This window comes from Miniopterus natalensis, chromosome 4, assembly GCF_054644295.1.
Source record: "Miniopterus natalensis isolate mMinNat1 chromosome 4, mMinNat1.hap1, whole genome shotgun sequence".
Classification (NCBI taxonomy): Eukaryota; Metazoa; Chordata; class Mammalia; order Chiroptera; family Miniopteridae; genus Miniopterus; species Miniopterus natalensis.
The window spans coordinates 94,902,936-94,930,654 of NC_142084.1; the positions used below are offsets into that span (position 1 = coordinate 94,902,936).

The 27,719-nt window shown below is 43.4% G+C and overlaps 1 protein-coding gene across 1 annotated transcript; it reads left to right on the top strand.

Annotated features, from left to right (window-relative positions):
• Window positions 1-760: 760 nt before the first annotated feature.
• Window positions 761-26,839, top strand: ATP6V0E1 (ATPase H+ transporting V0 subunit e1). Its single transcript, XM_087816112.1, has 4 exons — window positions 761-907; window positions 5,186-5,233; window positions 19,784-19,911; window positions 26,349-26,839. The coding sequence occupies exons 1-3, from the start codon at window positions 804-806 to the stop codon at window positions 19,875-19,877; spliced, it is 246 nt and encodes an 81-aa protein (XP_087672238.1). The 5' UTR covers window positions 761-803; the 3' UTR covers window positions 19,878-19,911; window positions 26,349-26,839.
• The last annotated feature ends 880 nt before the right edge of the window (window positions 26,840-27,719 follow it).

A 27,719-nucleotide genomic window follows, 5' to 3' on the forward strand; every position in this document is an offset into this window, starting at 1 on the left:
ATCGTTTTCTGGAACCCCAGAACCTAGCACAGAGCACAAGACCTGCAACTGTGCTGCACGAGAGCTCTGGCTTCGCCCTGGGCTGGTGGCTCAGTTGTTCAGAGCATTGTCTGTACACCAAGGGGTCGCGGGTTCAATTCCTGGTCAGGGCACATATGTAGGTTGTGCAGAGGCAACCAGTTGATGTTTTTCTCTTTCTCTCTCTCAAATCAATAAACATATTTTCAGATGAGGATTTTTAAAACAACCCCAAAAGCACTGGCTTTGAATATCACACCCCTTAGAAGTGAATCCTGGCTCTGACACTTACCAGCTTTGTGGCTTTGGGCAAGATCCTTAACCTCCTCCCTGGGCCTTAGTTTCTTCCCCTGCAAAGTGGGGATAATAGGAAAACTGCCTCCTGGGCTGCAGCGAGGTGCTCAAAACGCGCTGCGAGGTTCCCAAGCGAAAGCTCACACAGACATTTATAGCGGTAACTTACTATTGCTAAGGTCTGTTGCATAAAAAGATAAAGGTGTAAATAACCACGCTTCTCCTAAAAGGGCCCCGTTCCTATCAGAAAGCTCTGCTGAGCGCCTGGGCCTGGCCCCTTCGCTCCGGGTCTCCGGGCTGAGTGACGTCCCGGGACCCTCCAGGTGAGGGCGGAGCTGTCTCTCGGGCCGGGGGGGGCGGAGTCGCGAGCGGGTCACGTGGGGGCGCGGGGGGCGGGCCCCGGCGCGCGCTGGTCACGCGGCCGGTGTTGACACTTCCGGGTGGGACCCGAGTGCGGCGGTGGGGCCGGGGCGGGCGGCTCTGCGGCGACCATGGCGTACAGCGGCCTCACGGTGCCTCTGATCGTGATGAGCGTGTTCTGGAGCATCGTGGGCTTCCTGGTGCCCTGGTTCATCCCCAAGGGTCCCAACCGGGGGTGAGTGCGCCAGGCTCGCCCCGGGGGCGGGGGGCAGGGGCACGGGACGCGCGGCGGGCCGGGAGGGGGAGGGGCGGCCCCGCACCGCGGGGACCCTCTCGGGTGGCCCCGACCCCCGAGCAGCCCCGATTTCCTTGTCGCAGCAGCTTCGGTGACTCCCGTCCGGCGCGCGAGGAGGGTGACCTCGGCCGACCGTTCTTGGGAAGGAGTTTTTGGGGGAATTTTTTCTCGTCACGGTCCCGTGTGGGGACGGTGTAGTCGGAAATTGGCTTATACCGACCCAAGAAGAAGTTGGGCCTCGGCCTCCTGCTCTCCACCCAGTTGAGGCCTCGTTTGCCCAAAGGAAGGGAGTTAAATAAATAAAACAGAAACGGCCCCTCTGCGCTTCGCGTGTTGTCGCAGTTGCACCGGACACGCTCGTGCAGCGACGTCCAGCCCGGGCCTCGCGTCTGCTGGGCGCCGGGAGGTAGTTGGGGCCCCATCGGGAGCGGGGTTGTTACCGAGGAGCAGGAGGTGTCGTTCAGAATCCCCTGCGTCATACCTTTTGGAGGGCGCTCCCGACCTTGTGTGTGAGTAACAAGTTCTGAGGATGTTGGTGAAGAAAGACGCTTCCCCCCATGGTAATGAGAGCGTGATCTGTTTTGTGAGTAAACTTGTATGAAACAGAGGCTTATCTTCGAAGGGGCTTTAGGACACTTTTTTTTCTTCTTCTTGCCTTTTAGTTCCTCTTTTGCCTATTAGTCATTTCGTCTCAGTGCAAGATCATGTGGGGTGAAACTTAGACTGAAGTCACCGTTTGTCAGAATCACCATTTTTTTCCCCTTTGAGATTAATTGGTGGCTTCACAGAGCTTTGCATGCGCAGTAGGCATTCAACAACCATCTCTTGAGTGGATAATTCTATTGCCTTTATTAAAAGAAAGAACACTGTTACTTCCTTAATATTTTGTGACCCGAACCCCCTTTGCTCTCTTAAATAAACTTGTATTAGACCTGTTACTTCCAACTAGTTTAAAAGTAAAATATAATTTGTTTAAGAAGGAAAAATGGTGCATGAATTTCAATCATTTGGTAGCATCAGGTCCCTCTTGCCTGCCTCCCTCCCATCTTTCCAGCCAGTAATAGATGAAATGGAGTCAGAATCCAGGGGCTAGGAAAGCAGTTTATATTAATCAAATGTAATTTCTTAGACTTATTTCTCCTACTCGAGTTAGAGAACAACAGAGTACTTCTTTGTTGTGTTTCCATCTTCAACTATTTCATTACACCGGCGACTGTCAACCATTGTACTGCAAGAATTTTTAAAACATGAATACCTGACGAGGGTCACTGACCTCCTTCCCTTAGATTATCAAATAAAAAAATGACAACAGCCAACACAACAGTAGCCATCAGGTGTGAATGCCCTGTCTTGAACCATAAATGTAGGTCATGTAATAGAGTTGCATCTCACTGTTCAGGTCACATAAGGTTGCACCTCACTGGTTAATTCTTGGTACCAGAAATCCTTATATACAAGTATAGGTACCTGATTTTTAAAAAATTCACTTTGGAACAAATAGGGTAGGCAATTACTATTATTATTATTATTATTATTATTATTATTATTATTATTATTTTGTGAATCAATAAAATTTATACCTATTTTTTGTTAGATCGGCAAAAGTATATATTTTTTGTGTTCTGTAGAATTTTAATAATTAGCTTATGTGTGGCACGGGATGAAAAAGGTTGAAAATCATTGCATGACACCACTACCTGCCTTTCCAGCCTTCATACTCAGAAAAGCATTTATTAATGTGCCGGTAGCATTGACCGCTTTCTTAAAGACCCCCACCGGGGCCCACCCTGCCCAGCCTTGGACTTGATGCCACTGCTGTCATTCAGGGTAGTGAACTGCCTCCTATAGTGCACGGGGCTCAGTTTCTAGATCCGAGTGTCATGATTCAGGTTTGACCTGCTAGTGACATGTTATCCCTGTCTAAGTCTCCTCCTCCACCCCATCCTTGTATTTCCTGCTCTTGGCAGGATTGAGCAGGTCTTAAAACACAGTGTCTCCTAGGAGTTACAGTATGACACTTTGGGAAACACTGCCCCTAGCTGGATGTTCCCTGTGACCTTGGACAACTCAGTTCTTTTCCACATCCCCACTTCCTCATTGCAAAGTGGGAATGTTAGTGCTGAATTTTCAAGTACTAGTTTCCCTTCGCCTCCTGCAGATTAAGTTTTTTAAATTCATGGAGGAGCTGAATTGCTTCAAGGTGTAAGGAGCTTTTTTGCTTCAAAGCATTAAAACATCGTCATTAAGGAGCTAGTAAAGCACCTTGATGAAGGTGCTGCGTGTGGAGGGAGGGAGGCTCTGAGATTGCAGCCGCTTCCCTGTGAGACCCCTGCGTGTCAGATGGCAGGAAGCTGGGTGACTTGCTTTTCAGGACCTGGTGGGCAGGGAGAAAAAAGGGCAAGAGGGAATCTGTGTAACCTGCAGGCCCTTCCTCATTCTTTCCTACGGCCGGAAAGGGTTAGGATAAAAGCAGGCCTGTGCCCGAATCAGCTGCCCTGGCCATCCCTGCTTTTCACGGTCTCCTTCATTTCCCTTTGGGAATCCACACATCTCTAAATGCTTCAGGTTTTACACTGTGGCTCCCTTAGCAGTAGGTTGGGGGCAGGGTGGGGAGAGCACAGGCAAGGGCTGCCAAGAGTTGTCAGCTGGTTTTTTCAAGCAGGCAGGACATTTTCAGACATACAGAAAAGTAGGAAGAGCAGTATGACTGCTGCATACCACCCGTAGACCCAGTAATTGTTACGTGTTGACGTTTGCTTTATCTGAATACGTGAGTGCACGTGCATGTGCACATCTCGCAGCACTTTTATCTCAGACACCCCTGCGCACACCTTTATTTTCCTGCATCTGCACTTACTGACCCTCTGACATACAGATAGATCCATGGGTTGATCTTGTTGTTATTGTTCCACTTGTTTGTTGTCTGGGTTTTTTTGTTTTTTTAATCCTCACTGGAGGATATTTTTTTCATTGCTTTTTCCGAGGGGGGGGGAGAGAAACATCAATGTGAGAGAGACACATTGATTGGTTGCCTCCCAACCAAGTGCTGAAGTATGTGCTCTTGTCTGAAATCAAACCCAGGACCCTTCAGTCTGAGGGCCGACGCTCTAACCACTGAGCAAGACCAGCTAGGGCAGGGATTTTTATCTGTTCCCTTCACTCCTCTCTCCCCAGAGCCTTGTACATAACTGGGCACTCAGTGAAAATCTGGTGAATGAATGAATGAATGAATGGATGGATGTGCCTGTATATTAACCATAGAAAAATACACACGCACAGAACTTATAAAGGATGAGTTAAACATTACATAGGAGTTCTGATAATTGCTTCTCGCCTCCTAGGAGACAGTCCTGCTTACTCTGTGGGGTGTGGAGACTTCTGTTTGGACACAACTCTTATAGATGGTGGGGCCATTGAAAGGTGTTAAGCCGCAGAGTGATATGATGAAAGGAATATTGTAGAAAGATTAATCCGGGTGATTGCGGATAGAATGAAAGGGAAGGAAGAAAGTTTTGACTCTGCTAGCAGTTAGCCAGGCGAGCGTGATAAATTTTGGTGTTTAGACCTAAAGGAAAGGAAAAAATCCACAAAGGGAAGGATGCTTTAGAAGGACTAACCCACAGCATTTGGTGACTCTGAGGGTGCAGAGGAGGCGTGAGCAAAAAGATGACAGATTTGAGGGTGGTTGGGTGGGTGGAATGGCAGAACTACTTCTGGGGAGCCGGAGATTCAGAGGGGGGCCTTGGGGAGGAGAAATGGAAGAGATTAGCATGGATCCAATTTTAGAAATGACATTCACCTGGTTTGAGATCCAGGTTTAACCATTTTTCAGACAGGAGTAGAGATGGAGAGGGCGACACTAGAGAGCCACCTTTTTCAAAGAATAGTGTCTTTTTGTGGTAGAGTCCTCTAAATAGGGTAGTTACTTGGATGTCAAAACTAATTGTCACTGCAGCCTTTGTGTTCAGTTTCAGGTGGGTTTGGATTAGACATTTGATCTGTGGCATAATATCCCTTTAAATACAAATAAATGCTTAATTATTTACTTAAACCTCTACCAAATGCACCCCTGGGTGCACTGCAGTCTATGGGTGTGGGACAGATTCAGGTGCATTTTCTGGATGCACAGTCCCTGCTGGTTTGATAACTTGGGAAGGGGACTTGAATCATCCTGCAGTTTGCAAGTTATCTAATGGATTTTTTGTTGTTGTTTTTTAGAGTTATCATCACCATGTTGGTGACCTGCTCAGTTTGCTGCTATCTGTTGTAAGTATGCTTCTCTTGTAAGTAGTTTTTTCCTAAAATAAGCAGTGTTCTTCGCATTTATAATGCTTGTGATGGAAATGAAATGAGTGGAGCATGGTCATTGGAAACTTGACAGCTTTGCTTCATCGAAGCTTGTCCCTCATGTAGTATCTAGAAATAGTGTTTGAAGATTGAAAATAGCACACTTTTCCTATTTACATAATTTTATAATTATGTATTAAGTATTTATATAATTTTATAATTATGTAATTAATTACATAATTAAATATAAGTATATTTAAGTAAGAACTGTACAGATACTCTCTCTCTGTCAACACAAGTACAGTTTATTTGGCACAAGTTTAAAGCTTATAATTAGTCAGACATTGTCTTTGTCGTGCTTTGTATTTCACTCTCATGAAGTATTTAGGCCCCATTTCACTTAAATATCTCACTATGAAGCCAGTAAAGCCATTCTTTTTTTTAATTGTCTGTGTCCACGGGCTGTGCATATATGTTCTTCGGTTAATCTCTTCCCTTCCCGCCAAAAGCCATTCTTTATTATGACTTTTTGTTCATCTGGTGAACAGAAGTTGAGCTACAATTGTAATCAAGTAGAGTAAGAGCAATTTTTTTAGTTTAAAAAAATTTAAGAGTCATAATTAACATCTATTTCAATAGATTATATTGTTTATATAAACTGTCAAATGAAAACTACTTTAGGATGTGTAAAGTGACCCTCAGCATCTAGTTTCGGAATACTGTTCTTTGTCCTCATGAGCGGCGGAGCTGCAGTTGAACTGTTTGAAAGATGTCTCCAGCTCTTGTTCACTTTCTCCCCTTCCGTGGAGAGTGGAACCAGGCGAGTCCCAGAAAGAAACTGAGTATTAGTCAGTTCATAGAGAAAATAACCACTTCAAGTATTCAAGGCCTTATGATTTCTTTCTTTTTAAAAAAATTTATATTTCACGTACCATAAAATGCATGGTTCTAGGGATTTCTTTTCAGGATTTTGAACCAGTGATTGTCTTTTCTTGAGGAGAGCTCTCGAACTTCCTGAGACTTCCTTACAAGGAAAGGAAGGATTGGTGTTAACCAAACTCTTGTTCAGTGCACGCACGAGGCAGGAAGCAGCAGTTCTAACCCTGTGGTGAAGGGCCATGGCTGTCTGTGAATTTCTAATGTCTTCAGGCTTTTCACTAAGGGTTTCGAAAAAATGTGGGGATGAGCCAGTTCCAGCCTTGGCAAAGATAAAAATCCACCACAGGCAGTTATTCCGGTGAATTTTGGCTCTCTGGCCAATCATTCAGTCACTGTTCAAGTGCAGCATTGAGCGTTTAAAGCTGAATCCTAGTGGACTGCACAGGCATTGCTAACTGATCATGGTGTTTGCCTGCCTCAGACCAGGGCTCAGAAGATGAGCCTTTGGAGTTGGCTGGGGTAGCCTTTTTTTCTGGTGAGAGAAGTAAAGAGGCTTTTGGGGATGACAGCTCAGCCTCCAGAATGGAAGTTTGACAGGTAGCATGTGGAAGGAACTAGTGAGTGTTCATTCTTACACTACACTAGGCGTGTTTAGCTCTGAGGAGTAAATGAGAGGAAGTACATGCGTCGTTGGGAATCGTCATTTTAGTAGGCGTCATTGAGTACCAATTCACGGTCCTACTGAATCTCCCACAGAAATCCCAACAAGGTGGCCCTTTGTCAGTCCAGGAACCAAGGAGTGGCCCGCCATTGAAAAGGCCTTTGTTCTTGTTTCACTGAAGATCGCTGCGCCCTGAGCAGTGAGGTGGGTGATAGGGTCTTAAAACCAAGATGGGACAAAAACACTTTCTGACTCTCTCAATCTCCGTCTTTGAAATTTAGTTCATTTTCATGATACTCTTTTTAGAACAAAGAAAGTTTTCCAGTCAGTCTCATACCTCTTATTTTCATTTCTAACTGTAAAATGAATATCTGGACTTGGTTGGAAATTATATCACTTGGAGTCTTTGTGACTCAATTGAGAACTATCCGCGAACCCTTACCTCTTGCTGTCTAGATTTTAGACTATTTTTCACTGTGTACCAATGTGTCATGACAGCTGTGTTGACAGTGGGTTCATACTGTCATGGGTGTATTCGTGGAGGCAGTGCACAGAGTTCCAGCATTAAATGCTTCTGGATGGCATAGACTTTTTGAAATTATTTTTTTCCCTTGAAACCTGATTATATATCCTACTTAGCAAGTTATCTGTCTGAAACATATGGGTGGAATTCAGCCCCTAAATACTTCACATACCTGATTTCACAAAGGGGTGGAATTCTTGATTAAATTAGAAAGTCAAAGAAAACTTTACTGTTTGGTGCTTATAAGTATATTTTCTTGAATATACCTCTCTTGAAGAAAGACATACCCAAAGAAACTGGATTTCCTAAACAAAGTCATGTTTTGAAATATGTTCATGGACTTTTAAGTTGCCTCTGTTTTTGGCAAATTTTTCCTCTTCCCAGTTTGTTCCAGTTGAAGGTTAGATTCTGTGGGGTGTGACGTGTCTGCGCTCTGAATAAGCCAGGATCTCTGCCAGTATGACCAGCTTGTGTTAATAGTTCAACAGAGGAAAGTCCATTTCAAAACAGAAACTCATTTGGGGACAGCCTAAGATTGACATGCCGGTGAAACTTCTGAGAGGTGTCAAACGGGAAACTGGATAGAACATGAGAGATTTGAGGCCAGGAGACTGTAATTTCCTAAAACAGTGGTTGTCTACTAAGGCTGCTGCTGGCATCTGGTGGGCAGAGGCCAGGGATGCCTCTGTGTTTCCGACAGTGGACAGGACAACTCCCTCCTCCCAGCAAAGAACTGTTCAGCCCCAAATGTCAGTAATGCTGTGGCTGAGAAATGTGCCCTAAAGAAGAGAGGACAGGGCCAGAGCTGAGGATTGCCAGCATTTAGATGTACAGCTGAGGAAGGGCCAGAAAAGGGCACCCTTGAGCCTCCTCTGTTGAATTAGGAGTGAGTGGAACGCAGGAAGGAATCCGAGGGTAGTAAAATCAGCAGGCATGCACCCCAAAGTGGAAGTCAGTATTCCATGAGTGGGAGAGAACTGTCTGGAGGCAGCACAGGGGAACAAAGAAGTTAGTACTCCCCTCACCAAAGCCTGAGTCGTGTGGTGTAAGCCCTTTCTGCTTGAAAGAGTTTCCGGGGAGCCAGGTTTCAGGGGAGCTGGAGGCAACCAAAGTGTGAAAATAGGAGGAGGTGTATGGTTGAGTGACAGATCTCAGAGCAAGTTACAGAGAACCCAGTGGAAGGGGTTGGAAGAAAGGGAAGGGGTGATGTTGGATCAAGTGGTGAGATGAGCAGAGTAGTTTGGGGAGGAATTTGGATCATGGTAGATAATCCTGGGAGAGTTGGGGAAAAAATTTTCTGGCAATAATTGAGGTAAATGAGTATATGAGATCTGTCAAGTTTGGTTCTTATAGTTCCTGTCGTTAGGCAAGGGCTGGACTTGAGGCTTTCCACTGCAGCCGGGCAGTGAGGAGGCTTGGGTAATTAGGCACACTGCTTCCCAGGACACCAGCACTAGAATGGTGGGGTCAGGCTTTGTTTTGTTTTTGTAGTTTTGTTTCCCAGTACAGCTGCAACATTGATTGCTGCAACATTGATTGAAGACTTTCCTTTCTCCATTAAATTGCTTTGGCATCTTTGTTCAAAATGACCGAATATGTGTGAGTCTATTTCCAGACTGACTATCTCTTCTGTTCATTGATTTCTTTGTCTAGCCCTATGGCAGTACCATACGCTCTTGGATATTGTAGCTTTGTGTTGAAATCAGGAAGTCTGAGTCCTCCGTGTTTGTTCTTCAAGATTATTTGGTTATTCTAAAATAGCCATATACATTTTAGAATCTGTTTGCCAGTTTCTACAAAAAAAGTCTGTTCAGATTTTAACTGAGATTGTGTTGAATCTATAGATCAATTTGGAGAGAACTGGCATTTTAATGATACTGAGTCTTCTGTTCATGAACATGGTATATCCCTATTTATTTAGATTTTTCTTTTATTTATTTCCTTCTGACTTTGGGCTTACCTTGCTCTTTTTCTAGCTTCTTGAAGTAGAAACTTAGATCATTGATTTTAAACCTGTGTTCTTTTTAGATATAAGAAATGAATGCAGGGAGATTAAAGATGGTGGCAGACTTAGTGGAAGCTACACTGATACTCTCCCAGAACTATACTGGAATTACTACTAAAATATAGTAAAACCATCCTGAATAATCAACTGCAACTGAAGTCGAGCTGGAGAGCACCCTCATAACCAAGGAGGAAAAGTGGAGACCACATAGAGATGGGTAGGAAGTGAGGAGGCACAAGAGGGCTGGCTGGGCTCCCACAGGCAGCAGCTGAAGGTCCAGAGGGATATCTCAGCTTTGGGGGGTTCCTACTGAGGACTCTGGGGCCTAAACCCCAGGCAGCGCTTCCCAGCCAAGCGCACCAGAACTGAGAAAGGTGCCCACATAACATCTGGCTGTGAAAAGCAGCAGTGCTTCTGTCTTCCAGGGAGAGGTGGCTGGAAATGCAGGCACCCTCTTAAAGAGCCAACACAAAGTTTCGTGTTCAGCCACTCACCTTGGGCTCCAGCAGAGGGAGGGCAGAGTGGAATGGAGGTGTGTGAGGAGAATCTGGGGTTGTGGGCTCTGGAGATTGAGATCAGAAGGCACCTGTCTGGATTCCTGTGCCAAGTCATTCCCCCATACTACAGAGGAGGTCTTTCTCAGGCAGAAAATTTGCTGCTTTTGTCTGAGGGGGAAGCAATTGCCCCACCCTGCTGGAAAACCTCTCACCCTATCCAGAGGAGTTTCTGCAGCCTGAGGCTCATTAAGAGAATCAGATTAATTAGCCTGCAGGCAGAGGCAGACCTCTGAGTGCTGCGAGTGTTTGCCTGATCTGCTTCTGGATCCAAGCCTTGGAAAATCAGACTTTGGTGTGCATCTTGATCCTGTCCAATTGCACCCAGCTCCAGCAGAGGAGACCTCAAGCTGAGAGTTGTTGATAGCTCCAAACAGGGTACTCACAAACTGCGTCTGACATTGGCCTGCACCATAGACCCTCCAAAAAGATTGAGAGTCCTAGCAGATCTACCTAATACATAGAAACAAACCCAAACAGGCAACCAAAATGGGGAGACAAAAAAACAAGCCCCAAATGAAAGAACAAGAGAAGTCTCCAGAAAAGGAGCTAAATGAAATGGAGATAAGCAATCTATCAGATACAGAGTTCAGAATACTGATTGTAAGGATGCTTAACAGCATGAAAAAAAAAATAGAAACTATGAAGGAAATTAAGAATGACATAACAGAAATAAAGAACACATGGGAAGGAATAAATAGATTAGAGGAAGCTTAGGATCGGATCAGTGAATTAAAGGACAGGGTAGAAAAAAGTCACTCAGTCAGAGATCCAAAAAGAAAAACCGATTAAAAAACAGGAGGACAGTTTAAGGGAGCTGTGTGACAACATGAAATGTAACAGTATTCGCATTATAGGAGTGCCAGAAGAGGTCAAAAGTAAGTAAGGGTTAGAGAACCTGTTTGAAGAAATAATGGCAGAAAACTTTCTCTGCCCGGTGAATGAAAAAGTCACACAAGTTCAGGAGGCACAGAGAGTCCAAAGCAAGAAGAATCCAAAGAGGCCCACACCCAGACACACCACAAAATGCCAAGAATTCTAGACAGCAAGAATCTTAAAGGAAGCTAGAGAAAAGCAATCTGTTACAAAGGAGCTCCCATAAGGCTTCCAGCTGACTTCTCATCAGAAACTCTGCAGTCCAGAAGGGAATGGCATGAAGTATTCAAGGTAATGAAAAGCAAGGATCTGAAACCAAGACTACTCTGTCCAGCAAGGCTGTCTTTTAAAATGGTCAAATAAAGAGCTTCCCAGACAAAGGCTAAAGGAGTTTACTACCACCAAACCAGCATTGCAGGAAATGTTAAAGGCACTGTTGTAATTAGAAGTAGAAAGAGAAACATAGGCATAAAGAATTAAAATGGCAATATTTAAGTACCTGTTTATAATAACCTTAAATGTAAATCAAATGCTCCAGTTGGGTGGCTGAATGGATAAGAAACATGATCCAAATATATGCTGTCTACAAGAGTCCCACCTCAGAACAAAAGACTCATACAGGATGAGAGTGAAGGGATGAAAAAAAATTTTCCATGCAAATGGAAATGAAAAAAAAGGCTAGGGTAGCAACACGTCAGACAAAATAGACTTCAAAATGAAGACCATAGCAAGAGACAAGGTCACTACATAATACTAAAGGGATCGATACAGCAAGAGGATATAACCCTGATAAACATATATGCAACCAATATAGGAGCACCTAAATTTATTTTAAAAACTTCTAGAGGACTTTAAGGGAGAGATCGACAGCAGGAGTCATACTAGGGGACTTTAACACCTCATTGATTTCACTGGATAGCTCTTCCAGACGAAAAATCAACAAGGAAACAGTGACCCTAAGTGACACACTAGATCAGATGGATTTAATTGACATTTACAGAACATTCCATCCCAAAGCTGCAGAATATACATTCTTCTCAAGTGCACAACAGTAGATGAGTGGATAAAAAAGCTGTGGTACATTTATACCATGGAATACTATGCAGCTGTAAAAAAGAAGGATCACTTGTCCTTTGGGACAGCATGGAGGGAACTGGAGAGTATTATGCTTAGCGAAATAAGCAGTCAGAGAAAGACAAGTACCACATGATCTCACTCATATGTAGAATGTAACAAACAAAATAAACTGATGAACAAAATAGATCCAGAGACATAGAAGCATGGAACAGACTGAGGGATCTCAGAGGGAAGGTGAGGGTGGGGGACTGGGTGGGAAGAGATTAATCAAAGAACTTATATGTCTATAAGCATAACTCATGGACACAGACATTGTTATGGGGATGGCCTGGGAGCGGGGTGGTTGTGGGGTGGAGGGGATCAATGGGGGAAAAAGAGGGACACCTGTAACACTTCCAACAAGAAAGATAAATAAAAACATTTAAAATTTGAAAAAAAATTAATGCAAAAAAAGAGAAATGAATGCAATGACATTCCCTCTAAGCATTGCTTTAGCTACAGCCTACAAAATTTGATGACGCTATGTTTTCATTTTTAGAAATTTATTTAATTTCCAAATATTTGGAGCTTTCCTAGATATCTTATCAGAAGATATACTCTGTAAGATTCTGATCTTTTGAAAATGGGAACATATTCATGGCTCGGCATATGGTTTATCTTGATGGCCGTTTCATGTGCACTTGAATGTATATTTTGCAGTTGTTGAGTTTTGTGTTCTATAGACGTTGGGCCAGGGAAGTTCAAATCTTCTATATCCTTACTGAGTTTTTGTGGGTTTTTTTCCTACTTTTTCATTAATTGCTGAGATAAGGTGTTAAAATCATCAGCTATTGTGGATTTTTTCTATTTTTCTTTTGAATTATTTCCATTTTGTTTCATGTGTTTTGAAGCTCTGTTATTAGGGGCATACACATTTGTGATTGTTATGTCTTGATGAATTGATATTTTTATCATTATAAAATTTCCTCCTTTTATCTTTAACTCAATTTTTATTTCATCGGATATTAATAATCATACCATCTTTTTTATGCTCATTATATTTGTGTCTATATTTGGAATGTGCCTTTTTGCTTTAGCGCAATCTTTTTTATCCATTTTGTCTGCCTTTTAATTGGCAAGTGGATATTCACATACAGTTAATGTAGTTACTGGTATAGCTAGGTTTGGGTCCACTATTTTGTTAGTTGTTTGGCTTGTCTCATCTGTTTTTTGTTCCTCTGCTCTTCATTTTATGCCTTATTCTATGTTAATTGAATATATTTTATATTCTGTTTTAACTCCTCTAAGGGCTTTTTAGCTATATGTTTTTTATATATTTCTTTTCAGTCTTTGCTGTAGTGATTGTAATGTCCATTCTTAACTTTTTAAATCTTCCTAGAGTTAATATTGAGCTACTTTAGGTAAAATGTAACAACCTTGCGATAATATGATTTTATTTACTCCCCGTCTTTTGTGGTATTGTTATCATATATTTTACATCTATGCATATTGTAAAACCCCTATTACAGTATAACAATTTTTACCTTAAAGAATCATATGTCTTATAAAGAAATTAAGAGAAAGAATATTTTATATTTGCCCACATATTTACCATTTTTAATACTCCTCATTTTTATTTTATTTTTGTAGATTTGAGTTTCTAGTATCCCTTCAGCATAAAGAAGTTCCTTTAGTGTTTGTTGTAGTACAGGTTTGCTGACAAATTTTCTCAGCTTTCATGTATCTGAAAATGCCTTTATTTCACTTCTATATTTGAAGGATATTTTTTCTGAATATAGAATTGTGGGTTGACAGGATTTTTCTTTCTTTCAAACAGAGTTGAGATGTTCTTCAGCTGTCTACTGCCCTTGTTTCTTCTGAGAACTCAGCTATAATTTGAATAATTGTTCCTCTGTATGCATACTTTTTCCTCTGGATGTTATCAAGATTTTCTCTTTAGCTTTGGTTTTCAACAGTTTGACTATGATGTGTGTAGGTGTGGTTTTCTTTTAATTTATTCTGATTTGGGTTTGCTGAGCTATTTTGGGTGTATAAGTTAATATTTCCCACCAAATTTGAGAAAATTACAACCTATATTTATTTATTCTATTTTTTTCCTGCTATATTCTTTTTCTCCTTTTGAGACTTCAATTACATGTATGGTAGACTTTTTTTTTTATTTCTTCAGATTGGATAGTTTCTGTTGATCTGTCTTCAGGTTCACTGACTATTTCTTCTATCATCTCCAGTCTATTAGTAAGCCCATCCAAAGATTTTTCAGTTTGTGTAGTATACATTTTAGTTGTAAAATTTCCATTGGGTTCTTTTTTTATAGTTTTAATTTATTTTTTGAGATCCCTAATCTCTAGTACCATCAAATAGTTGGTTTTTATTTTTTGTTCAGTTTATTATTACTGTCTAAGGATGAGTTTGATACAAGCTACTCTGCTATTACCAGAGGCAGATCTCACCTATTGACTTTTTTTTTTTTCAGGTATTACAGTTTTCATTTCTATAGAAATTCTTTTGCTACTCTTATAGTTTTACTTCCCCCCTCTCTTTTTCTTTCCCTTCCTCTCTCTCTTCCTTCTTTCTCCCTGTACATATTTTAAGCTTATCCTATTTCTTAAGGCATAGTTTATTTATAATCTATATCTGATAATTCCAGTATCTGAAGCCCTTACATGTCTGTGTCTGCTCTTTGCTGCCTCTCACTTGTGGTGCCTTGTTTCCATATGTGTTTAGTTATAGTTGACTGCCAGTTGTTCTTTTTCCCTATAATTTTTATGTGTGACTTCTTCGGGGGTCTGGTATGAAGGTGGGCTCCTCCCAGAAAGGATTTACATTGCTTCTGCTAGATGCCTAAGACCATCACCAGTGTAAACTTTAATTAAGTAAAATTCTTAATATATGGTTTTTTTAAAATGATGTAGAATGAATTTCAGTTGCGGACCTTCATGAAGACCAGTTCTCAGTGTTAGTCATTTTCTTCTTCTTTCTTGGTACTTATATTTGAGACAGTTGACTTTCCTAGCATTTCCTTTGAGAGGGGGTTCTCTTTGGTTAATTCCTACCTGGAGTTAGGACCTTTTCGGGTCTTAACATTTTGCAGCGAGGTATTTGAAAATTTTATTAGACTCTATACCTTGCATGGGCCCTGGGCTTTATCTACTGTTTCCCATGCCCTATGCGGTCCCAAGTTCATCTGGCTTAGTATATGGTCTTAAGGTATGGAAAGCAATGTGCAGTTACTTTACTTTCCTCTGGGTACTTGCCTTCACTTAGCTTTTTTGTAAGGTACTTGCTTACAGTTCTCTCATGGATACATTTAAAATATTTTGATATCTTGGCTCTTTTCAGTGGAAGAGAAATCTAAATACCTGGCCCAGCATATTATCTGCTAGATGAAAAAGTTTTATTTTTCTTATTCTGACTTTGTGATCTTTTCCTTTATAATGTGGCAGATAAGAGTATTGTTACAGCCTTTGAACTGGAAGGCCTGGTATAGAAAGTGTAGAGAAAAGAAAGGAGAGATAATTCAAGAGCTGGCAAAAATAGGGCATATCCCTGCTGTATGAAAAGGTCATGGTAGAGATAGGGTTGGCAAAAGGTTAATAGAAAATAATTTTGTACCTTCTCGTCTGGAGTTTGGGGTCCTCTTCCAGGCTCCTCCGGCTATGGCAGAATTCAGTTCCTTGTGGTTGTAGGACCTACAACCTTGTCAGCTGTTAGCTGAGGGTCATCCTCACCTCCTAGAGGCCACCCACATTCCTTGCTGTGCAGTCCCTCCACCTTCAAAGCCAGCAACAGAGAGTCTCCGTTGTCTAAAATCCTTCTCACTCTTTAGCAATCTGAGTCTAATAAGGAGATAAAACCCACACAGTAGGGTAAATGGGAAGTATAACAAAATTATTATAAACTATGACAAAAGATTGTAAGATGTAAGGAAACTCTATATGATACTCTGGGGCTGAGGGGGACCCAAGGAAGGATAAACTTGAAGGATTCAGACCTCGTTGGAGAAGGTGTGGTTCAGCCCATCCAACATAGGAGAAGTTTGTTGGTTTGGCCAGGCCGCAGTTGGTCTGGGCAAGCAGTAGGCCACCTTCTGAGTACAGGCAGGAGAACAAGTGGCCAGTGGCCCGGTGTGGAGTGGAATCCCTGTGCAGTGCAGCAGGCCCTCAGAGCCTGTACGCCCTGCAGGGACTCTGGTTTTGGTGTAGAAATGGCTGCAGGAAGGTTATTTCCAGGCTGAGGCTACAAGATCAAAGAGCAACCATGTTCTGGGCCCGAGTCTGCTCAGGCTTCGCCAAATGTCCTCATACCCACTGCTCCAACTCCCTGTTCCGCCTGCAGTGTCCCTCCGGCTCCCTCTACCGAGACAGCTTACCACCCTGCTGTCTTCAAGAAGAGAAAAGGAATTCAGTTGTTTATCACAGAGCATAAGCTAATTGGCAATAAACTCATAAGTTATACACACGCTCCAAATGCCTTTTGTCAGGGAGGCCCTGTCCCCTTAAGGAGCTCACCCAGTTTTGGTGACGTCTACTCAGGATGTTGTCCCTTTCCTCAGCCAACCGTATGTTAGAAACTGATCACAGGAGTGACCATCATCATGCTCGCTGTCTTGGATTTAGCCAGGGTGTGTACACCAGGGGTTGGGTATCTTGGGGGACATCCTAGAATTCTGCCCACCACAGAGGGAGGGGGCGGGAGAAGAGGCGGAGAGGAGGGTGACTCAGTGCCACATGAGAAACTCCTTTGTAAAGTATACGGGTTGTATTGCATTCCACACCTGAATACATTTTAGCTGTCTCATGAGAAAGAGAAGGAATAACTAGTATTTATTAAACGACTATTTGTCAACTACTCCAAAGAGCACTTTCATATATTCTCTCTTTATTTCTTAACATCTTGAGGCAGGGATTATTATTGTCATTTTACAAAAGGGGAAACTGAGGCTCAGGGTTGGAAGGCCACTTGCCTGGAGACAGTCAACTAATTAATATTTAGTATAGCTGGAATTAAAATCCAACCCTGCTTAATACTGAATCCCATATTTCCTAATAGCGCCCAACAATATGCTGCCCTAAAAGAGTTTGTGTCATTGGACTGGAATGAGGGCAGATGACAGAGATCATCTCGGTGGAGATAAGGCAGGTCGCTCTTCTGCATCTGTGCTGTCTCTTAAGGAACTCACTGACAGAGGTCACTCCTATCATGGCCATCGCTGGAGGGACAGTGGATCAGAAGGGAAGTCCTTGCCAACAGGGAAGCTGGGCGTTTATCCACTTGATCTGTGCGTCACCGGGAAGTAACTGCGCCTCTCTATTCCCTGTTCTCATATCTGAATGTGAAACAAAAGAACAAAGCAGGATTTCAGAGAGCTGGGCGTAGCGTTTTCTGTGGGGGAAGGTGTACGGCCTGGTTGGCGGGTTCCAGTGGTGCAGAGCTGAGCTCGTGGAAGTGTCCAGGGAGCGTGTAGAATGAGCCTCCCGTGCGTCTCTCCCAGAGCAGCCCACTGCTTCCCGGTTTGTCTCACAAGCTCTGGAGCCCCTTGGGGCTTGGTCCCTCTTCTCATTCCTCCGTGCACCCCCAGAGCCTGGCCTGGAGCATGGCCTTGGTAATGATTGTGGGAGAAACCAGGACATTTGTCTCAGCCTGGTTTAGTGGGACTCAGGCGCCCTGGGTCCCCATCCAGCCCTATCGCTGATTCAATGGGGGGATTAGTGTCCTTGTCTTTAGAATGAGGAACATGGACTCGACTTCTGGGCCATTCCAGCTCTGCGGACAGATGTCACCACACCATAGCTGCCCCAGGCAGTTGAATAATCTCAGATGGTTGGTTCTGAGGCTGGACCTCAGGTTAGGGGACACGTGGAACAGTTTGGGCAGATTTGCAGGGCACATTTCGTTCTCTCCTTGGACGCATGAAGTAGATTCATTGGAATATGACCGCTTCCCCCGCCCACGCCCGTCAGTTCAGGCTGGGTGTTTCCCCCTCCCAGCTCTCCACCGGGTTTCTCTGCTTTAAAGGGACATTTCAAGTCGGGCTGAGTTGGAAGGGCAGGCGCAGAGCTCAGCTGGTCAGAGGGGGACAATCCCTCCATGAAATTTCAGATGAAGCGGCCTGGGCCGTCTCCCAAGGAGCTTTCTTGAACTGTGATTTGTTGGGGTTTTTAAGTGAGATGTTTTGCTTGAATCAAACCATTAAAAATAGTATATAAAATTAAATTTTAAAAAGTTTCTCGATACTGACTTGAGCAAGCAAAGTAGACTTTGTGCTTGCTTCTAGATATTTCTTCTTTACCTCAGATACCAAAGGCTTGTCCTGGATTTAACCAGTAATCAGCAGATGGATTCTTTATTTCCTTAACCCCCAGATCAACTCAGATTTTGCTAAATCGATGCCTTCTGAAATGTTGTCAGTACTTCAGAAGGTAACTTTTGTAGGAACATTAGTCTGACTGGATTTCTGGTTCAGGAGCTTCTGTCACCTAATTGATATTGTGACCATGGGCAAATAGTTTAGCCTCTCTCTGCCTCAGTTTCCTTAACTGTATGTTGAGAGAATTAAAAGAAAGGTTACACATGACGCAGAGTGTCAGTATTTTTACAAGCTCCCTGGGTCATGACTGTGGGATCTGGATGGAGAGCCACTGCCGCACAGCGTCACGGGAGGTGCTGGGATCTGGTGTCTCTTTCACTCAGTACTATGTTGTGGCGAAGAAAGACAGTCCAGTTGAGGTGCTAACACACTTTTTATTCAGATGTCTAAGCATTAGCTAGTATTTCAGTCTCTTACAAAAAGACGAACAGCTATTTTTACGGTCAGCTTCTCTTGCCTGCTGGGATTGGGGAAGTCCTGGGTCTGTGTGGAATTTTCCATCACTCTAGCTCTGCACCGGGAGCGTTTGCTGCAGCCAGAGCTCTCCAGTGTGTCTGCCTGTGCTGTCCTCCCCTTTCTTTTATTACAGTGTCAGATGTTAAGCCACAACTACATGTCTTGGTATTTTGTTTGTGTTTAATACTCTAGTTCTCAGGACAGATCAGAGAATCTCATCTGAATTAGCTTTTTGTTTATGAAGTGAGTCAGCTCGAGGTATCTGTCTTGGCCTGATCTCCTCAGGTGTCATGTTACCTGTCACAAAACCCCCTTTTGTAGGGTGGGGTGAGGAGGCGGGTACACTGTTCCTGTAGGTGCAGGCTTCTGGTGCGGTGCTTGTTGTTGGTGATCAGAATTGGCTTTTTGATCCTTTGATTGGAAGAGTTCTAAAAATGACAGCAAGTGAAAGAATAGAGATCCAACCAGATAATGGCCTGGTTGTGTTTGGCTAGTTCCCCTTTTATGGAGGAATTTAGGGTCCTAAAATTTCTTTTCTTTGGTTCTAGCTCATTGGTATTCAAACTTCGCTGGGCATATGAATTACTATATCAGGTATAAAATCATTGGTGATCAGTATAAGAACATGCTAAAGACAATTTGTGTGCTATTTTCCATGTCTAACCCTGAGCTTCCATGTAACACCATTGTACTTCCTGCATAAGTAGTCCATAATACAGAGGAATACCTTGTCACTTAAGAGTCTGAAGTGAGCACGGGTGTTAAAGCCCGTTTGGTTCACCTGTCTGGGGCTCATATTTTAGTGCTGATGGTGGTTAGAGAAGGGGCACTGAAGTGTTCGAGCCTAATTGGGAGATGGTGGGCTGAAATTTAACCTGGCTGTGCCAGCACAGGTGGGTGTGTCATACGGGTTGTGGGTCTTAGTGTTTGGAGAACAGATAAAGTAACGCCCGTTTTAAGCTCTAAGCCAGGCTCCCTTTAGCACAGTGTGTTTTGAACTTGTATTGAAGGTTGGTCTGAACAGAATAGACTTAAGTTTTACTAAAGCTCTTTTTTTCATCCCAGTTGAAAATGTTGTTCCCATGTGATCTCACTGCTCTTGTTTTCATTCCTCCCCCATTACTCTTTCAGTTGGCTGATTGCAATTCTGGCCCAGCTCAACCCTCTCTTCGGACCGCAGTTGAAAAATGAAACCATCTGGTACCTCAAGTATCACTGGCCTTGAGGAAGGGACCGCTGCCCAGTGCCCAGCCATCAAGGTGACTATACCCTTGACCTTTCACATCAGGTTGTCAATCACTCAGCTAGAATTTGCCTTGACTTTTTCTCAGCATTTTATGGCCGTTTTAACACTTGGCAAGGGCAGGCTGCTGAAGCAAACATGGTGCAGAGCAGAAGTAGAAATGAATTTGGAACTTAGGTCATTTGCTTTACCAAAGGACTTATCCATAAGATTCTCTTAAATTCTGTTGCCCTGCCATTTAAAATACAGTTTGATGTATAGGACTGAGTTTGCATGCTGCCTTTTAGAGCTCAGGAAAGCGACCATTGGTAGTTGGTATTGCAAGACTCCGTAGCTTCAAGAAGTGGCTGGCAGAGTTGAAACGAAGAGCATTTCTGAATGCTTTTGGAAATTGGTCTTAAGATTGCAGCTTTTATTTCGTTCTGAGAGAGAGGCCAGGAGTGATAGAGTGGAAAGATTCAGTCACCACTGAGAGGTGGAAGCCTGTCTTTTAGTTTGTTCCTCTGTGTCCATCATTTTGATAAAGGGCAGTTAGCACTAAAGGCTTGATTAGACTCCGGTGCAGCTTTGGGGCACGGGCACCTCTTCAGTGGTACCGTGAACCTCGTATTGCCTGGCAGGAGACACGGTGTCTGGCTCTCCTGGCTTCAGTGACGCTAAGATGAGCAGTGGATTCAGGTAAGGACAACCTGGTTCTCCACTTGGGAAGTTGTCTGTCAGCCTTTCATCCGGTGATTTTAGTCATTGATGGCCGTAGCCTGAATTAAGTGTTTCCATAGAAATTGCAAAATGGTGATTTTCTAGTTCTATCATGACTTCTACATTTGATTAGGTGAACTTTTTCTATAAAGATGAACTTTTCCTCATCAACTAGGGTTGTTGGATAACCTTGAAATACAGACTATATAGGAAAAGCAGAGTATGTATTTAATTATTTTTTTTTAATTTTCAGAGTAACTTGTTGGTGCTCAAGTTCCTTTTAGGGTATCCAGTGAGGTTTTCTTTTCCTTTTGAATTGTAATCAATTACATTTATTATCCTTTTCATGTTCAGTTGTTCTTTCTTAGGCCTATGGGAGCCTGTCTAGATGGGCTTCTGTGTCCTTTTGATATTAGTCTTTGATAGTTTCCTTACTTTCTGGCAGCATCAAGATGTCCCAGATCCCTCTTGTATGTGCCCTGGCCCAGGCTTGGAATCAGCTGGTCCTCCGATTGCTCTCTGAATTTCCCAGTGAAAGGATCCTGGTTCACTTGTCAGTCTTCATGCCCTGCTGGCCCGGGTTCCTTTCAGTGGGAATGGTATTTGAAAACTAAGATCTGATTGCTAGGTGCATCCGTTTCTGCTGGGGTGTTGTTGCTTCTAAGTCTTTACAATGGACAGAGCCAGAAGTGTGTACTTTGAAGAAGAAAAAGGATCGTGAGTACATGTTAGTATTTCTAATTAAAATTTAACATTACAAGGGTTTTTGCTTTTTTTTTTTTTTTTTACTTCTTTGGTTTTATACTTTAATATCATTCACATATGCTGAAAATCTTGGTCCTAAAGACAGTAACTTAATTATTTACTTTCATTGGCCTACAGTACATATAAAATAGTTTCAAAATAACACCAATTAACTACCACTATACCTTTACTAGTGCAGTTTAGGATATCTTTCCTGCTTTATTTGTCCTCAGAACAAATAAAGAACAATGCTGTTTTCTGAAGTCACTTGAAATAATTATTTTTTTCTGGTGGTTATCAATTTGGTATGTAGTTAGATTAAGTTTTATTTTTGTTCAATTCATAGTAATTTTTTATTTGCTGCTGTTTTTGAATATGTAGAACATATTTCCAAAGTAAAAATTATAAGCAAGATATATTCAGAGAAGTTGTATCCTTCTGGTGTTTCATTTTGCTTAAGATAAGCAAATGCATACGTTCTTGTGTGTGCGCGCACACACACACTCGCGTGGTATCTCCATTCTCCCTACACACACACACAGCTGTCACAGAAAAGATATATATCCTGTTCTATAGCTTGCTTTTTCCCCGAACACTGGAGCCTAGAGATTGTTCCTATCAGTGTATAGAGATCTTCCTCAATTCTTTTTACCATTGATGTCCTTCTGGATTTTTCTGTTTTTAGTCTTTTGCTATTATTAATAAGGTCACAATGCCATCCTGTGTGTATGACATTGTATATTTTTGCTAGTGATCTTTGGGTTAGATTCCCTGAAAATGAAATCTTTGGGTTAAAGGTAAAAATACTTTTTCTGTATGTTACCACATCCCCTTCTCTGGGGATTGTGCTGGTTTTGCATTCCTGCCAGCAGTCTAGCAGAATGCCTGTTCTTTGCAGCTGGGTTTGTGCCAATCTGATAGCTAAGTAGTCAGCTTTTTCCCTTGTTGCCCAGAGGCATTTTGATTTCCCTCTTACATAGATGTTTTAAAAAAAACCTGATTCATAAGATGTTCTTACCTGCCTTTTTTCCACAAGTCTCCTGTTTTCTAGCCTTCCGTTTAACTATAGTGAGTGATAGGTAAGGGTGCTGATTGGGCTTTAAAGCTGAGAACTCCCAGCACTGCTTCCACTTACCTTTTCTGAGCCTCGCTTCCTTCCCTTAATGAGAGATACACTGGGTGTGTGGATCTGAAGGTTTCGTTTGCCTGTTCTTTTCAGTCTCCTGTGTGTGTTAACCTAGTGGATGAATTCCTAACATTTGCACTGTGGTCCACAGCACAAACCGGAGCTGCTGCTTGAAACCCTTCTATTAAAGGTTGTTTCTTTAAAAGGAAAATGCCAGGAAGTAGGAGGCACAGCCAGGCGAGCCTTAATCGTGAACACCATGCCACGTTTATCCCAGGTTTGAGGCAGTGATTACGGCAGTACCAGGACACTAGGCCTTTGGAGGTACCCCGTCAAGAGATCTAATATGTGGGTAGCATTGGAGCAAGCAGAGCTCTTAAGATAGGACTTCACTTTTCTGTGGTAAACTTAAAAGATCGAGCTAAATTCTCTTTTGAACTTTGAACTTGCACCCAGCAGTGGGATGATGGAGTTCAGAACCCAGATTTAGGCTTGCCTTCATCGGGTAAGGAAAAGTGTTTGATTTTGTACGTGATTAAGAGCTTAGGTTTGGAAAGTAGCAGATGTGCACTGGACCTGGTATTCAGCAAGAGGAAAGGGAGGAACAGTGGGGAAAACTTTAGAAAAAATTTCTACAGGTGAAATCGACTTGAGCTGAACAACACAGTTAAACACCTGGTTTGTCTTTGCTACTTTCATCACTTTCCCTGCCATGATTTTCTTCCACATATCGATGATGGGCTGAGTGCTAGCACATTGTATTCATTGACTGGAAGTCTTGCCCAGAGCTGCTCAGAACAGTGCTCACTCAATCTTTGCCCCTGCCAGCCTTGTCCCCCTTGCAGTGGAACTGTCACATCAAGGCTGCTGTTTTGTCAATGTCCTGTTTCCCTGCAGCCTTGGGGCTGTCACCTAGTATGTAGTCTCCTTGCAGTGGATTTGGCTTCAGACCCAGTGTCCTGGAAGTTAGTTTGTTTGCCATATCATTGTAGTAGGTTAGATGAGCTTACATGGTTTGCCACAGTCCTAAAGGGCAGAAATTCTATTTTATTCCAAAGTGTGGACAGGAGAGGAAGAGAGGTTGTTGGTAATTAGGCTTCTGCCCTGGGGGAGCTGTTTTCCTATGCATTCCAAAAATATCTGAGTGCTCATGGGGTACATATACTGAGTGGGGATTCAGGGAAGGCTTTGAAGAGTTTCTGGTCTGTTCGAGGTTGAAATGAAGCCACGCCTGTGACAGGTGAAACAGTGCGAGCTGTCTGTGGTTGAGAAGCGTGTCTTTTATCTGATCCTGGCTGCATGTTCTGCTGCCACTTCAAACTCAGCCACGTCTCCACTTCAGTTCCTGTGTCCTAGTTTTCCCTGTCACTTAGGGTCAGAACTTGTCAATCACTTCTTTCTCCTCTTCGTCAAATCAGTTGATCCTGGTAATGTCTCTGTGTCCATTCCTCCTTCGGACACCCGAATTTCTGACCCTAGTCACTCAGCTCTGAGTTACTGCAGTGGCTCCTCATTGCGTCCCCCTGTGTCTACAGTCAGTATGTCCACAAACACCACCCTGGTTATCTTCCTGGGGGAGCACTTCCCGACACAGCTCCCTGCTTGCTCCGGACCCTCAGTCTCCATGGGCTACTGCAGGGGTTTATTTTAACCTGAGGTGCCTGAGTTCAGCGGGTATAGGCCCCTTGAAATCCTGTGTAACATGTTGTAAACACAGCTTTTTATCAGGGTCACCAAAGGTCCCATGAGCCACAAAAGATAAGAAAGACTCACCTGCAGGACATGTCCAGCTTTCTAACCTGGCGATCAAGGCCTTCCCGTCTGCCCTCAGACCTCCTTCACGGCTTCTGCACTGCCCTCCTCCGTGACCTATGGGTCCAGCCCCACTGTTTTCATGTTCCTGACCTAATTAGCTTTACTTACCTTTTCCTGCCTCTCACTACCTACAGCATTCATTTAGAAGGCAGGTTAGTAAATGCTCTATTTTGCAAACATTCTTCTGCTGTCTTATTCCCCTCCCCCCCGTAATTCTTCCTGCTGCTTTCTCAGTGTGTCCAGCTTGCAAGGTCTTGCACATACTTTCCTGGCCACTTGGTTTCAAACCCACCCCTTTGGTGCACAGACAACGCTCTAACCACCTGAGCCACACCGGCAAGGGCTAGACAAGGAATTATTTTGTGAATTTATTTGAAATGAAAAAATAAAGATAAAAATGACACCTACATTTGAATAAAAAATATATTCAGTCATCCTTCCCTGAACAGATTTCCTGGTTCTGGACTTCATGTTTCTATGTTGTCTTCATTCTCAGTTTTATCTGAAAGTAGCCTTAGTGAGTCCCTTATTTTACAAAACGAGAGTGTGGCCCCTTTGGTGAATTCTCCTCCCCCACCCCCGTCTAATCAGAGATGATTAGAATATGTGCTTCTTTAATTCACTCCAGAATCAAACCGCAAGTCCATGCCATTTAACACGCCTCTCACTCACATTTATCTTAAACTGGCTGTTATGAACTCTAGTGAAAATTATCCCCGGTTTCTCTGTGGTTTTTCAAAAATGAATACCTACTTTTTCATTCTGTGATTATTTGTCCCAAAAGACTTCAGCGATGAGGAGTCTACAAGTCTGTTCCACAGAAAACATGACTACACAGAGCATCTGTGCTCACCCTCCTCAAGTGCAGTCATAGTCGGCCTGGAGCCCAGGTCTGTGCAGTGGGAGCCCTGCTGGCCAGCGGGGGCAGAAAGTGCCCCTCAGATCCCAGGAGAGGGCTGAGGAGCGGGGGCTGCGGGAGACCACTCTCTCTGGTAGCTGCCCTCTGCGGCCTGGCCTGCGCGGTCCTTCCTAGCGCACTGTAAACGTGGCCTCACTGTAACTGTCCCCCACCTGGAGGTGAGCCCACCTGCCTCGGTCCCGGCAGCCTGTGCTTTCCACCACCCGGGGCAGTGCGACGGCCTCCGCTTCTGGGTCCCTGGAGCCCGGGCATTGGGAACCTATTATCCCACTGCACTGTGGATTCTCCTGGTTTTGCTTCACTGACTTGGAAAACCTTGAGGGCCCATCACATCTCTCTGTGCACTGTTTCACCTTCAGTCTTGTCACAAACCATGTCTCATCCGAATGGAACTAGCTCCTCCACCTGCACTTACCCCTCTGCATTCTGGCAAACCATGTGTCATAACCAACGTGTTCTCTTATCTGCCAACTCAAGCCGTGTGTGGAAGTTGTCTTCGAAAGACATTTTCTCTTGCTTCGTTTTTTAATTTCAGAAGTAACATATGTGGCTTTATTTATATAGTGTTATAAAACACGCTTTACATAAAGGAGTTTACGCGACCACTGTGATGTGTGAAGATTCCTGGCCTAAATGTTTACTAGCTCTGCAAAGGTGATGTTGCAGCTTGAAGCTTCTAGCAAAAGACGCTCACGTTTGTCACCTGCACTTGTGGTGGCAAGAATGGGGAGCACACTAGGAGCAACTTCGAGTACCAAGGACAAAGGGCCTGCTCTTTAGGAGTCTGAGAGAAAAGCTTGCCATGCCTGGCTCCCTTGCTGTACGAGGGGAAGGGAAGTTGATTCTTGAAACTGAAGTGAACTCACTAGATTCCTCTGTGATTGGTCTCAGTCACTTCACTCTTCCTCTTTCTATGACACAGTCAGACTTGCTTGTGATCCTTAGTTTAGCAGCGTCCTTGGTAACGGACCTCTTGTCTCAGTCCCGCAGGACCCACCCACGTTTGCACGTTAATTGAACCCACTTCTCCTTGTGTTTATTGAGCACCTGTGTATTTTAAGTGATTGGCCTGATTGACTTGGTTGATGTCAACCGTTGCCCTCGTAAGGATGGTGTGGGGACCAGTGACTAGCCCGGCTTTGTTTTGCAGGTCGTGACGAGAATTCCTCTAGATGTGCAGTCACCTCCACCCCTGGGCCACCTTCCTTGGCTCGCCTGCTCTGGCCACCAGCTGCCTTAAACATTCACACCACACTGGCTGTCTCATTCTCCAGTGCAGTACTTTCTCCTGTTAGCTTTTTTACACTTTGATGAATTACGTGCCTCCTTAATCTAAACTGTGCTGACGCCATCAGATGTTTATGCACCCCTCTGAGACAGAAGGTGCTCCTCTGAGAAACACGGCACTCTCTCCTTGGGACCTGTGGACTTGAAGATGGCTCCTGCCTGCTCATGACACGGGAATCAGTGAAGTGCTTAAAAGCTGTCACGAGACACTAAGACTCCAGTGCGGCAGCCAATAGGAGAGCATGGTCAAGGGGAGATCTGTCCCAGCAGAATTACACCAAAGTATATTTTCAGGATGAATTTCTTACTTCTGCTATCTTTTGGAATAAATTATTTTCCTGCTTTCTATGGAAATTTGGTGTTTGTGTTTGTTAAGCTCATTTTTATAAGCTTTTCTATCTCTAAATAATGCCTTTCAAAAGGCATTGCAGTTCAAACTCAGGTTGGAGGTATAAAACTGGCCATGTAGTTTGAGGTGCCTGAAGAGACTGGTAAGTACTTTCCTTCATCATTCAGTAAGCATTTGAGTGCCTGCTTTCTAGCCAAGGCACTGGAGGAATAAAGATGTGGAATTTGGGGTCTGTGCAAGTTCAAGAGGTGTTTTGCTATTTGGAGAGGAAGGTCCATCTACATAGAACTATACTACAAGGCTATGTTTGCCCATGTCCATAAAAAAGTGCTTATTATGGTGAGCAGGTAGCAGGTCGGTACCAGCCACTGGGACAAGTTGGAACCAGTGGTTCATTGTGCCGTCACCCCTCAGATCTAGGACTAAAGAAACCCAGAGTGAATGAAAAAGCCCGGTGCGAGGGCAGTAATTCTTCATAGCGGGCATCTCAGTAATTCACTATTTGGGGGGCTTTATTAGTCTTAAGAAATTAAAAACTAAAGCGCATCTAAGTTTTCGCCAGCTCATGGCTTTTTGACAGCCGGCCAAGAATGGATTTCCTGTTTTGCAGTTTGTACTTTTCTGTTTCTCCCAAACTCTCTGAACTTACTGCTTTGCCAGTTTCATGACCAAAGAGAGGTTCAAGTTGAAGTGACTCTCCTGCTTTCGTTTCTTTCTTTCCATTCTTTACTTTCATTTTGAACGTGAAGTTTTAATGAGCATTAGGCAATCCCATACTTTACATTTCCGGCAAAAGGGCCTTTAGCTAATTTCATGGAATCCATAAAACAGTGATGATTTGACACCCAAGGGACCACAGTGATATATACTAACCCCACTGTTTTG

Excerpts from the sequence above, each read along its gene's own strand:
- ATP6V0E1 (XM_087816112.1), top strand. The coding sequence starts at position 804 with ATGGCGTACAGCGGCCTCACGGTGCCTCTGATCGTGATGAGCGTGTTC. Across the intron at positions 908-5,185 it reads CCCAAGGGTCCCAACCGGGG|AGTTATCATCACCATGTTGG; the intron begins GTGAGTGCGCCA and ends GTTGTTTTTTAG. Across the intron at positions 5,234-19,783 it reads TCAGTTTGCTGCTATCTGTT|TTGGCTGATTGCAATTCTGG; the intron begins GTAAGTATGCTT and ends TTACTCTTTCAG.